The following is an 11,266-nucleotide window of genomic DNA, read 5'->3' on the forward strand; positions in this document are numbered from 1 at the left end:
TTTCTGTTCGGCCATGTTTATGATGCTATATATCGAGAATATCTTCTTGCCAGTGTTGGTTTTGTCCACCATCATCATACATTGGATATCATACCAGCCGGTCACCACCAATCAACCAGCCATGAACCCCTACCGCCCTCAAAACGCCATGCTAATGATGCTCCCCAATTTCCCTTGCGTGAGCGGAGCCAGTCTTGTCTTCTTCGTACATGCATTTATTCTCGACTGCAGCTTGTCGCTTACATGAGCGAGGACATCATGCTCGAGTTGGCGTAGGCCTGCGAGATAAAACGTTAGCTTTGGTGTGTCGTAGGGTTGGGGGAAAGGAAACCTTACCATCGGCCGGATATTTGGATGAGGCACGGCATCAAACTGTGTGAATCTAAGCTTGAGATCGGGGCCGATATTGATGAAGGCGCCCTTGTTCTCCGTCATGTCGCAGTACTTGGGCGCGGAGAAGACTGGATTCAGGGTTAACATAATGTCGGTAAAGAGAAGGGTTGAGTTGAAACTTACCAGTGATGCACTTTCCATCATGCTCCTCCTCATAACCCGCCATCCTGACCTCGTGTGATCTAATAATCGCCTCCAACCCGTTCTTCTCACAGAACCTCCTGGTAACGTCCGGACCGAACTGCATACCCACACCACGCTTGCTTGGTCCACGACCGGGCTCCGACTGAGGATCTGTCCACAACATCTCCATCATCAAACCGGCCTGGCCGGGCTGCCTCTGCTTATGCCTGTCGAGCTTCCTGATATCATCCAGCGTTACGTTGTCGTCTGAGAACAAACCGCCGTGCAGAACAAAGTATTTCTTGCCAACAAGTGTTGCCAGGGGCAGGGCAGAGAAGCTCTCAGAAAACAGCTTAAAGATCCTCTCGTTGTACTTGGCCTTGCACTCGCCCTCAAAGCCGTACACTCTGTTCATGTCGTCTGTTTCGTGGTTGCCACGGTTGATGAAGAAGTTCTTGGGGCGGAGCCACTTGTTGGCGTAGAGAAGAAGGGCGATTTCGGTGGACCACGAGCCTCTGTCGACAAAGTCGCCGTTGAAGAGATACCAGTGCTTGTCGCTGGGAGTGCCGTTTATCCGGAAGAGTTCCATAAGATCAAAGTATTGACCTGTGTTTGGTCAGTGCCTGTACCCTTGATCCGATACCAAAGAAGAAAACCTACCGTGTGTATCACCGCAAACTGTGAGCTCGACATCCTCAGGAATCTCCACCTCCACCATCGTAGGCTCGTCATACACCAGTTTCTTGACCGCAATGACAATTTGGTACACATATTTCTTGTGTATGGTCTTGCCGTTCTTGAACCTCTCCGTCATGTCATCGATAAACTCTTGTGTCATTTCACTCCCTAACCTCACACCATCATACGAGTCTTCCACATGCATCGAGTCGACATCGAGTCCGTCAGCAACCGATGGCTCATCCCCAACCTCGATCGCCTCGAAGAAGGCAAGTTGCCTGACGGCCTTTTGGCACTCGACAAGCTTGAGCTTGGCATCCTTATTACCAGGGTCGATCTTGACACAGGTCTGAAAGTCTTTGACGGCCTCCTTGGGCTTGAGGATGGCTACGTAGGCGGTGGCTCGGCGGTAGTAGGCCTTGATCATCCCTGGGTTCAGCTCGATGGCTTTCGTCGCGTCCCTGATCGCATAGCCGTAGGCTTCTGTCTTCATGTATGCCTATTTCACATACCAATATGCATAGGTTAGTAAAATCAAAAAAAGTGGTGACGTCGGGTTCCTGAAAGCTACCCACCTGAGCTCTGTTTGACCAGAATGTTGGCTCCTTGTCGTTCAGCTCGATGGCCTGGGAGTAAAAGTCAATGGCGGTTGGCCAGTCATGGGCGGCAAAGGCCTTGTTTCCCTGGTTCTTCAAGGCCACGGCCTGCTCCTCTGGTGTAGCCATCTCGCCGTCCTCCTTTTCCGGTTCGGGCTGCGCTTTTCTTGACCACAGGAACATGCGCGGGGTTGGGACGAATGGGTGACAGGGTCGGAGGTTTTGTTTGGGAAAGATAGATGTATATCTAAACCGGCCGCTGGTGCTTTTCGGAAAGAGAGAATAAATCCAAGGTGGCAAGCTTGCTGAAACGATAGTTTCTTCTGTCTTGCGGGTAGCGCAAATAGCAATGAATCGGATGTGTCTGGAACGGGTCGCTGCGTGCGGTTGAGACCTGGGCGAGATCTGCAGGACCCCGCAGTATTTGCTTTTAAACGGTGCTAGCGTATCCTTATCTGATGAGTATCGATAGGCAGAGTTCAATGTATCTGGGGTGCTCTAGCGGTTTCTTCCTTGTAGGAGCATCCTATTCCAGACCCATCTTCCCGACTCCGCCATCTTTTTTTGTTATACTTTGTGCTGCTCCCTCCGACTTTCAAGATGTTGACTGTCCGTCCACGTGCTTCGCCCCGTTACAGTAATGCTCCCCTGGTCGACCCAGGTTGCAAATCAAATGACAGGGATAGCTGAATATCTATCAAGGTGCACCAGGGGACGTCTCGGCAATCATGCATTTGCCCTCTTGTCATTATGCGATAAACATTGTGATTCTGGTCACTAGCCTTGGCGCCGACAGTCGAGTGCGATGGCAAGGAGTCAAAGGACCCGGTAATCTGGTTTGTCTGGGGAGCCACGTGCCGGTCAACGGCTAGGCTGGTCCAGTTGTGGCCTGGTCTTGACCATAGAAGTGACAGGACGGGCTCCCGTGCGGTGGCCTGGAGCGACCTTAGCTGGCCGGTTGGCGCACCATACCATTGTCTGTCAGGTCTAATAATTACATTGTCTGTATTCGCTGGTGAAATTCTCCAAGACCAGATATCTCCAACCCAAGGACCGTTGACAACTCCGTCCGGTTTTTGAAAGGATTCGATATAAAAACGCCGCGCCCTATGCATGAAGGGACAGAATATTAATATGTTCCCTGTCACCTCGACGAGTCGTCTGATGAGGACTCGTCGCTATCATCGATGAAACCTTCCTCCAAGCTACGAGGTGTTAGCATACCATCCCAAGACATCAAAGGGCCATTCCCGCTTACTCTCTGCTTAACCTCCTCGAGCTGTCAATACTGTCACCAATGTTTCCACCTCTTCCGGTAGACTCATCCACATCCTCCAGCTCTTCCCCGTCTTCTGAATCAAACGACGGCCGACCACCAACAACGAGCCGATCAGCAAAGCCTGTGCTCCACCTAGAGGTAAATATCAGGCTACTAAGGCCGCCTGTTATCCTGGCCCTGAGCGAAGATGTCTGTTCGGATAAAGTGTCTATTGGGAGGTACTGGCTGTAACGGTTTCGATAGCGTTGCCACAAGGGGTAGAGGACAAACGTCGACAGGAGGAAGAGTATCAGAGATATTATGGCGGGGACAACCAGCGTCTGGGAGAAAAAAATCATGTTAGTACATGTTCACTGCGAACTTGTTCTCAGAAGCTGACGGATATCTGGATACCTTGACGGCTGAGAATGTGGCTCCCATGGTGTGGAGGTGTTCCAGAAACAACAGTTGAGATTCTTCGGAGGGTGAGCTGCGTCGCAAAGTCTGAGTGTCAGGATGCTAATGATAACCACTCCAGTTGCATACATAGAATGTGCCCGCAAGAGACAGCGAGGCTCTGTCAATCAATCAATCCACATGTCAGAAGCAGGACGGAAACGCGAAGCCTTGCTTGCTGCACGTCAACGAGCTCCAGCTTGGCACTCCGACTATTGTGGGGCCACGGACAATCACCCGCAACCCACCGTGCCCACCCAACCCACAGTGGACCCTACCCGTCAGCGGCGGCGCCCGCTTTTAAGCAGCGAGGGTCTGTCTGTTCTGGCGGTTGATGAGATCCGATATGGATGTCTCTGCACATGCTGAGGTTGTGCAAACTACTCCTAATACGTCTCCAACTAGCACCATTTCAGCTGCCTTGAAGACAATGGTGGCGGCAATGATCCCCATGCCCATCGGAGGCTCAGGAGCAAACGTACCGGTGGCCGTGGACAACTTATCAGGCTGATCTACCACGGACACGTCGTGGTTTATTACCGCGCCCGTCTTTGGGCATCTTTGGTGTTCTAGTTATCCACTAGAAAGCGGGATAGCGACTCTAAGACCACCGTTGGAAATGAGCACCCCTCGTGACAAACGGGGACCAGGAAATTGCCAACAAAAATAGACGCCTGGCGGGGTTACCTACCGAGTACCTACCTTACTCAACCTCAACTGTCACCTCCGGTCTGCTCTTGCTGCTTGCTCCTTTGGGAACAGAGTGATGAGAACAGACTCGGAAACAGAGAGCATCAAGTTGAAACAACATTTATCCCTCGCAACCACGCAACCTAAGGAGGGAGTTGGTGGAAGAAGAGGAAGGAAAAAGCGCGGGGTTGAAGAACAGGGTTCACCACCCACCCGCACAGGCCACCGCATGGCCCCTGTCTGAAAATATCCAGGGGCTGATTTGGGCTAGGCCAGTTTCAGACCAGCGAACCCCCTTTGTCGACCCGTCCAGAGGCTCATCGGCTCATCGCACACTCCTCCATTCCTTATCGATTCTGAGAGATCCAGGGTGGTCCCCAGCTTCGCGTTCATTTTGTTATCCAGCCCGACAGAGAGCATCCCGGAGGTGTTTTGTGTTTTCGCAGGCCTTGCATCATTCTTTCCTTTTTCAAAAGAGACACCTATCAATGTTCCTCTTCTGTATGTCCACTGCTTGAGGTTCGCTGCTGCTGCTGGTGTTGGAAAAAGCTTAATGCTAAACAGTGCCGGTTTATGCCACACAGAAAGACAACCTACCACCCCCGGCTCTGCGAATCGCGGAATACAACCCCGGCCGCTTCCCACAAGAACATGAATGATGCGATGCGCTCTTGGTTTGAGACACCGAGTCCATTGACGACGCCTTCCATCTTCTCCCGAGCCGACCCACTGCTGCCTCAGCATTGATCGAATTGCTCCAAGAGCTTCCCTTTTCCCAGTTTCCACATCTAGCTTGCTTGAGCTTCAGCCTCTAGCCGCAACCGAACGGCTGTTTCACGCCATACCATCCATCCGGCGAACGACGACGACGACCACACCATGTCATCCCACGACAAGGCGAGGGCTTCCAGCGGGAAGGCCTCGTCCTTCTTCCACCGATCCAAGAATAAGGTCGACAAGCGAACCACAGCCAACGACGCCCAATACTTGGCCACCGACAACGACGGTGCCAGCTCTGTACACTCGCGCAGCTCGCGCCACCAACGAGAGTCCTCGGTCATCTCTCTCGATCGCCCAGACTCATCCGGCTCCGGCATCAATAACATGGCCGGAGTCATGACCACAATCCCATACGATGCCGTCCCGAGCGGCCGCCGCTCGCCCGTTCCCGTGGAATATCTCCCACAAGGCGATCAGATGCCCATTCGACTTCAACCGCACCACTTAAACAAGGCCACCAGCGATTTTCATCAGTACCCAACTTTTGATACCCCTCAGCATGCTTCTAGTCCTAACCTCAGCACACCGCGCGTGCCCGCACACGCCTCTCCGAGCATATCTAATATCACAATGGCTACCACAGGCCGCCAGGCCCAACTTCAACAATGGGGACCGCCGCGAGAGGGCGGAAGTTCCAACAATTCCCGTTACAATTCATACATGACGACCACAACCAGGAGCTCTGGAGACAACGCAAGCATCATGTCAGGTAATACAGGATCCTACCATGACCAGGCCCAGGCCCAAGGATACAATCGCTTATCAAGAACAGCTTTGCCAAGCGCCTCTTCGCAGTCTTCCTTTTTGTCGCCGCACTCCCCCGCTCCCAGGGACGCCCGCAATACCAAGTTCCCGTCCGGATTCCAGAACAGCGACGGTTTCCAGTTTCCAAGGCCCACCGACGAATCGATCATCGAGCAAATGTTCCTTGCGCTCATGCAAAAAAGAGGATGGCACAATCTTCCGGACCAGGCCAAACGACAGATGGTGGCATACCCAGCCGACAAGAAATGGACCCTCATCTACCAGGACCGGCTTGCCGAGTGGCAGGGCGACCAGAAACGGAGACAGACCGCCAGGACAGGTCAGTACAGCAATGTTGATCTGACCCAGCTGCCAGACGAAGAGGGAAGCCCCGAATGGTACGTGCGCAAGGTTATGGAAAATGCGCTCGACTCGAAGGGCTTGGGCAGTTTGGAGGTCAACCTGCGGACGCAGCAGATCGGCTGGGTGAAGCGGTTTATCGAGTGCCAGGGTCAGGTTGCTTTGACGAACGTGCTGCTCAAGATCAACCGGAGGACGGTCAACGGCCCGACTCAGGACTCTGGAAAGGGCGACAAGAATCTCGACAAGGAGTACGACATTGTCAAGTGCCTCAAGGCGTTGATGAACAACAAGTTTGGAGCGGAAGATGCGCTGGCCCACCAGCAGGTCCTTGTGGCCTTGGTTGTGTCTCTGATATCGCCTCGGCTGACAACCCGGAAGCTGGTCAGCGAAGTGTTGACCTTTTTGTGCCATTGGAACGAGGGCAAGGGGCAGCTCAAGGTGATTGAGGCGATGGACGTGGTCAAGAATCAGCAAGGAGAAAACGGGAGGTTTGATGCCTGGATGCGCCTTGTGGAGGTCACCATTGATGGGCGGGGCAAGATGGGCAGCTTGGTCGGCGCGAGCGAGGAGGTGCGCAGCGGTGGCATCGGCATGGAGAACCTGCTGATGGAATACGCCGTGGCCACGCTCATCTTGATCAACATGTTCATCGACGCCCCTGAAAAGGACCTCCAGATGCGTGTGCATATCCGTGCGCAGTTTACGGCATGCGGCATCAAGCGGATGCTGAACAAGATGGAGGCGTTTCAGTACGACCTCATCGACAAGCAGATCGAGAGGTTCCGAACCAACGAGGCCATTGACTATGAGGATATGTTTGAGAGGGAGAACAGCAGTATCAAGGACAGCGTGGAGGGGGAAGTCAGGGACCTCAATGACCCAGTACAGATTGTTGACGCTATTCAGCAGCGGCTGAAGGGGAGTAAAACGCAGGATTACTTCATCTCGGCTTTGCAGCATTTGCTTCTAATCAGGGAGAATGATGGCGAGGAACGGTTGCGCATGTTCCAGCTGGTGGATGCCATGTTGAGTTATGTGGCTATGGATCGGCGTTTGCCAGATATGGACCTGAAGCAAAGCCTGAATTTTACTGTGCAAAACCTTCTCGACAAGCTGCATACCGACTCGGAAGCTCGACAGGCTTTCGATGAAGCTACTGAGCAACGGCGCATTGCCGAGGCTGCCCTGGCAGAGCGTGATGAGCTTAGAGAAAGGATAGCGATGGGCGCCGATGGCCTCGTGGCCAAGCTTCAGAAGCAGATTGATGAACAGGCCAGGTTCATCGATGCTCAAAGACGACAGGCCGAGGGTCTCAAGTCTGAGATGGATAACCTCCAGACGCTCAGAGCGAAGGAGGCCCAGCGTTACGAGTTGGAAACACGCGAGCTGTATCTCATGCTTCGCGATGCCCAGGATGTTGCTGCTTCCAACGCTGCCAAGGGTAACAAGCTCGGGGAGGAGGATCCAGCTGCCATGCAGGGCATTTTGGATCGCGAGAGGCTCATGAGCCGTCTTCAGATGCAGCTTGAGCGGCAAAAGACGGTGTATAAGCTGGAAGGCAGAGTCTGGGGAGAGTCTGTGGGTCCATCAGACAGACTACGTGCTCTGCGTGAGGAGATGGATGGCTTTGGCGGTGCGGCTGATCATCCTGACGGTCCCGCTCCCAGAGACTTCACCAATAGCATGCTCGGCAGTGTCAAGAGGTCAACCAGGATACCGCGGAAACCTCTTGGACCTCGTGGTGAGCGGCAAGCGACAGAGGATGACGTACTGGAAGAGGATATCGATGAGGAAGATGATGCCATCATTATCGAGAAGCCTCGCCTGGTTGAGTACAAGCGGCCTGTATTGGATCCCAAGAAGGCTGCTGGCATGTTCAACGAGCTCCAGGGCAAGGTGCAGCGATACGATGCCAGTGACTCCGAAGACAACGATGGCATCACTACCGGTCCCTCCCATCCAAGCTTGGAGGCACAGGCTCCTGCTACTCCCAGCGACAATGAGCCGCCCAAGATTCGGATCACGGACACCACACCAGCGGCTCCTGCCCCTCCCGGCCCGGCTGCTGGCGGTCCTCCACCACCGCCTCCTCCTCCCCCCCCGCCCATGCCCGGGAGACTTCCGGGAGCCCCTCCACCAATTCCAGGTGCTGCTCCTCCAGCAGCCGGCGGCCCTCCTCCGCCGCCTCCGCCGCCGCCTCCCCCCATGCCGGGCAAACTGCCCGGTGCTCCCCCTCCGGTGCCGGGTGCTGGTGGGCCACCACCTCCTCCTCCGCCACCTCCCCCTCCTCCCATGCCCGGCACGGGCGGCATGCCTCCTCCGCCGCCACCGCCCCCGCCTATGCCTGGTATGAAGGGTATGCCGGCACCTCCACCACCGCCCATGCCTGGTGGAATGTCAGGCCACTTTCTGTCCCGAAACCAGAACCTTGCTCCCGCCGGACCCTCTCTCGGCTTGTCGATTGTTCGGCCTAAGAAGAAGCTCAAGGCTCTCCACTGGGAGAAGGTCGACTCACCGCTCACCACCCACTGGGCCGCCCACACCCCCTCGGCCGAAGACAGAGAAGAGAAGTACCTGGAGCTTAGTCGCAAGGGCATTCTGGACGAAGTCGAGAAGCTGTTCATGGCGCGAGAAATCAAGGCTCTCGGGGGAGGGCAGGCCAAGAAGGACGACAAGAAGCAGATCATCTCTAACGACTTGCGCAAGGCTTACGAAATTGCCCTCGCCAAGTTTTCTCAGCTGTCTGTGGAGAAGGTGGTGCAGATGATTATCCACTGCGATCCCGAGGTTCTCGACAACCCGGTCGTGATGGACTTTTTGCAAAAGGAGGACCTGTGCAACATTCCGGACAGCACGGCCAAGCTGTTGGCGCCGTACAGCAAGGACTGGACGGGGCCCGAGGCGGACAAGGAGACGCGCGAACAGGATCCGGCCGAGCTGACGAGGCAGGATCAGATTTATCTCATGACTGCCTTTGAGCTGCATCACTATTGGCGCAGCCGGATGCGCGCCCTGTCGCTGACGCGCAATTTCGAGTCGGAGTATGACGAGATCACGGAAAAGATGAGGACCGTGGTTGGGGTCTCGGAGTCGCTTCGGGACTCGGTCGCGTTGATGAATGTTTTGGGACTGATTCTTGATATCGGCAATTACATGAACGACGCGAACAAGCAGGCGAGGGGGTTCAAGCTCTCGTCCTTGTCGCGGTTGGCGATGGTGAAGGACGACAAGAACGAGTCGACGCTGGCGGACCTGGTGGAGAGGATTGTCCGGAACCAGTACCCCGAGTGGGAGAACTTTACGGGGGATATCAACGGGGTGTTGGTGGCGCAGAAAATCAACATTGAGCAGCTACAGCAGGACGCGAAGAAGTATATTGACACCATCGCCAGCGTTCAGAGGAGCTTGGACAGTGGGAACTTGTCGGATCCGAAGAAATTTCACCCCCAGGATCGGGTCGCGCAGGTGGTGGGACGGTGCATGAAGGATGCAAGGAGGAAGGCGGAGCAGATGGAGGTTTATCTGGAGGAGATGGTCAAGACGTACAATGACATTATGGTGTTTTATGGGGAGGATCCGACGGATGAGAATGCCAGACGGGATTTTTTCAGCAAGCTGGCGGGGTTTATTAATGAGTGGAGGAGGAGTCATGAGAAGAATGAGGCTTTGGAGAGGCAGAGGAAGTTGAATGAGCAGCAGCTGAAGAGGAAGAATGCGGCGATGAAGGCGCTGCAGGATAGAGAGGGGGGAGGGGGAGGGGGTGGTGGCGGGTTGGCTAGTCCTACCAGTACGGGGGCGATGGATAGTTTGATGGAGAAGTTGAGGGCTGCGGCGCCGCAGGCTAGGGATCAGAGGGATAGACGGAGGAGGGCGAGGTTGAAGGATAGGCATCAGGTGAGGGTTGCCAGTGGGCAGAAGCTGCCTGAGCTGGGGAGCGGGGTTAGCGGGGGGGAGGGGGGGGGTGGTGCCGGGGAGGTGAATGGGGATGGGGGGGAGGGAGGGTTGGAACGGGTGAAGAGTAATGAGACGGCCGAGGGGGGTGGTGGTGAGGCTGAGGGTGGTGCTGGGAGGAGAGGCAGCAAACCTGATGTTTTGGTGCCGACGAAGGAAGTCACGGCGGAAAACGACGCAGGAGAAGACGATGTTGCTCAGCGGGCGGCGTTGTTGCTGCAGGGTTTCAGAGGGGGGGGTGATGGGGTTAATGACGGGGACGATGCGGAAAAGAGGGAGAATTTGAGGAGGTCGAGAAGGAAAACAGCTGATGATGAAAGGCGGGCGAGGAGGATGAGGAGGGAAAAGGCGCATAGCACGGTCAGCAACGGGGGTGATTCTGCTGCCAGCACGGTTGGTGATGGGGAGGTTATTGGGGGGGATGTACCGCCTACGCCGAGCGCCGAGGAGTTTGCTGCTGCTGCTGCGGCGGCGGGGGTGGAGTTGACTAGTACGGGGGGAGGGAATACGGCGAATGGGAATGGAAGTGCGTAGGTGCTTTGACTGCTGCTGGGTTGCAAGGTTTTTTCGCGTTGTACATATAACATCATCATACCATACTATCGTAACCATCTTTTTTGTTTTTTTTTTGTTTTTTTTGGTTTGGGATGGAAGAATGATGGTATGGTATGCTACCTACTATAAAAAAAGAGATGGCTGAACGCAAGAAATAAAGGGAGATGAGAGGGGAAAGAAACTAGTTTAGCTATATATTGGTGTTGGTGGTGATGTTGTAGTTGGGAGGGATGGATGATGAGTTGGAACCTGGAAGCATAGCGGGCGAGCAAAGAGGAAAGAATATGAAGATTAATGTGTACTGTGTCTTGATTTGTTTTTTTTGTGGTGTCAAGTGTATGCATGCATGTTTGTTGTGGTGGTGCCCCCAGGCAAAAGTTGGTGACATGGTGAGATGTTGAGATGTGGAAAGGGGTGGGGTTTGGTAAGGGGTGATGGGTAATGTTGAAAGGGGTGGGTGGTTTGCTGAGTGTGGTAGAGGGGCTTGATGGGCAATGTGGTACGGGGGTGATGTGAAAGGAGAGCATTGCACCCTTGATTACCTACCAGGTGGGCAGGCAGGACTTATCGCCAACTGTGCTGCTACCTTTTACATGGGTATCTCCAGGTCGGTGACAGTCTGGCTGTACAGCAATTGGGGACCTGCTTGATGGAAAGAGGGACCGATGTAACGGCATTT

At 54.5% G+C, this 11,266-nt stretch overlaps 4 protein-coding genes across 4 annotated transcripts; 1 reads left to right on the plus strand and 3 right to left on the minus strand.

Annotated features, from left to right (window-relative positions):
• Window positions 1-145: 145 nt before the first annotated feature.
• PPT1 (Palmitoyl-protein thioesterase 1) lies at window positions 146-1,973 on the minus strand (the record flags this gene model as incomplete). Its single annotated transcript, XM_062944253.1, has 5 exons — window positions 146-278; window positions 337-461; window positions 517-1,122; window positions 1,177-1,693; window positions 1,770-1,973. 5 exons carry the CDS (start codon window positions 1,971-1,973, stop codon window positions 240-242), a joined length of 1,491 nt encoding a protein of 496 aa, XP_062803064.1. The 3' UTR covers window positions 146-239.
• Window positions 1,974-2,934: 961 nt separating this feature from the next.
• QC764_205550 (uncharacterized protein) lies at window positions 2,935-3,489 on the minus strand (the record flags this gene model as incomplete). The annotated part of the gene is made up of 3 exons (XM_062944254.1): window positions 2,935-2,995; window positions 3,049-3,389; window positions 3,463-3,489. The coding sequence occupies 3 exons, from the start codon at window positions 3,487-3,489 to the stop codon at window positions 2,935-2,937; spliced, it is 429 nt and encodes a 142-aa protein (XP_062803065.1).
• A 289-nt stretch (window positions 3,490-3,778) lies between these two features.
• On the minus strand, window positions 3,779-4,299 carry QC764_0036380 (uncharacterized protein; the record flags this gene model as incomplete). Its single annotated transcript, XM_062940247.1, has 2 exons — window positions 3,779-3,905; window positions 4,229-4,299. The coding sequence occupies 2 exons, from the start codon at window positions 4,297-4,299 to the stop codon at window positions 3,779-3,781; spliced, it is 198 nt and encodes a 65-aa protein (XP_062803066.1).
• A 774-nt stretch (window positions 4,300-5,073) lies between these two features.
• On the plus strand, window positions 5,074-10,566 carry QC764_205560 (uncharacterized protein; the record flags this gene model as incomplete). The annotated part of the gene is made up of 1 exon (XM_062944255.1): window positions 5,074-10,566. One exon carries the CDS (start codon window positions 5,074-5,076, stop codon window positions 10,564-10,566), a length of 5,493 nt encoding a protein of 1,830 aa, XP_062803067.1.
• Window positions 10,567-11,266: the final 700 nt, after the last annotated feature.

This window comes from Podospora pseudoanserina, chromosome 2 (assembly GCF_035222485.1).
Source record: "Podospora pseudoanserina strain CBS 124.78 chromosome 2, whole genome shotgun sequence".
Classification (NCBI taxonomy): domain Eukaryota; kingdom Fungi; phylum Ascomycota; class Sordariomycetes; order Sordariales; family Podosporaceae; genus Podospora; species Podospora pseudoanserina.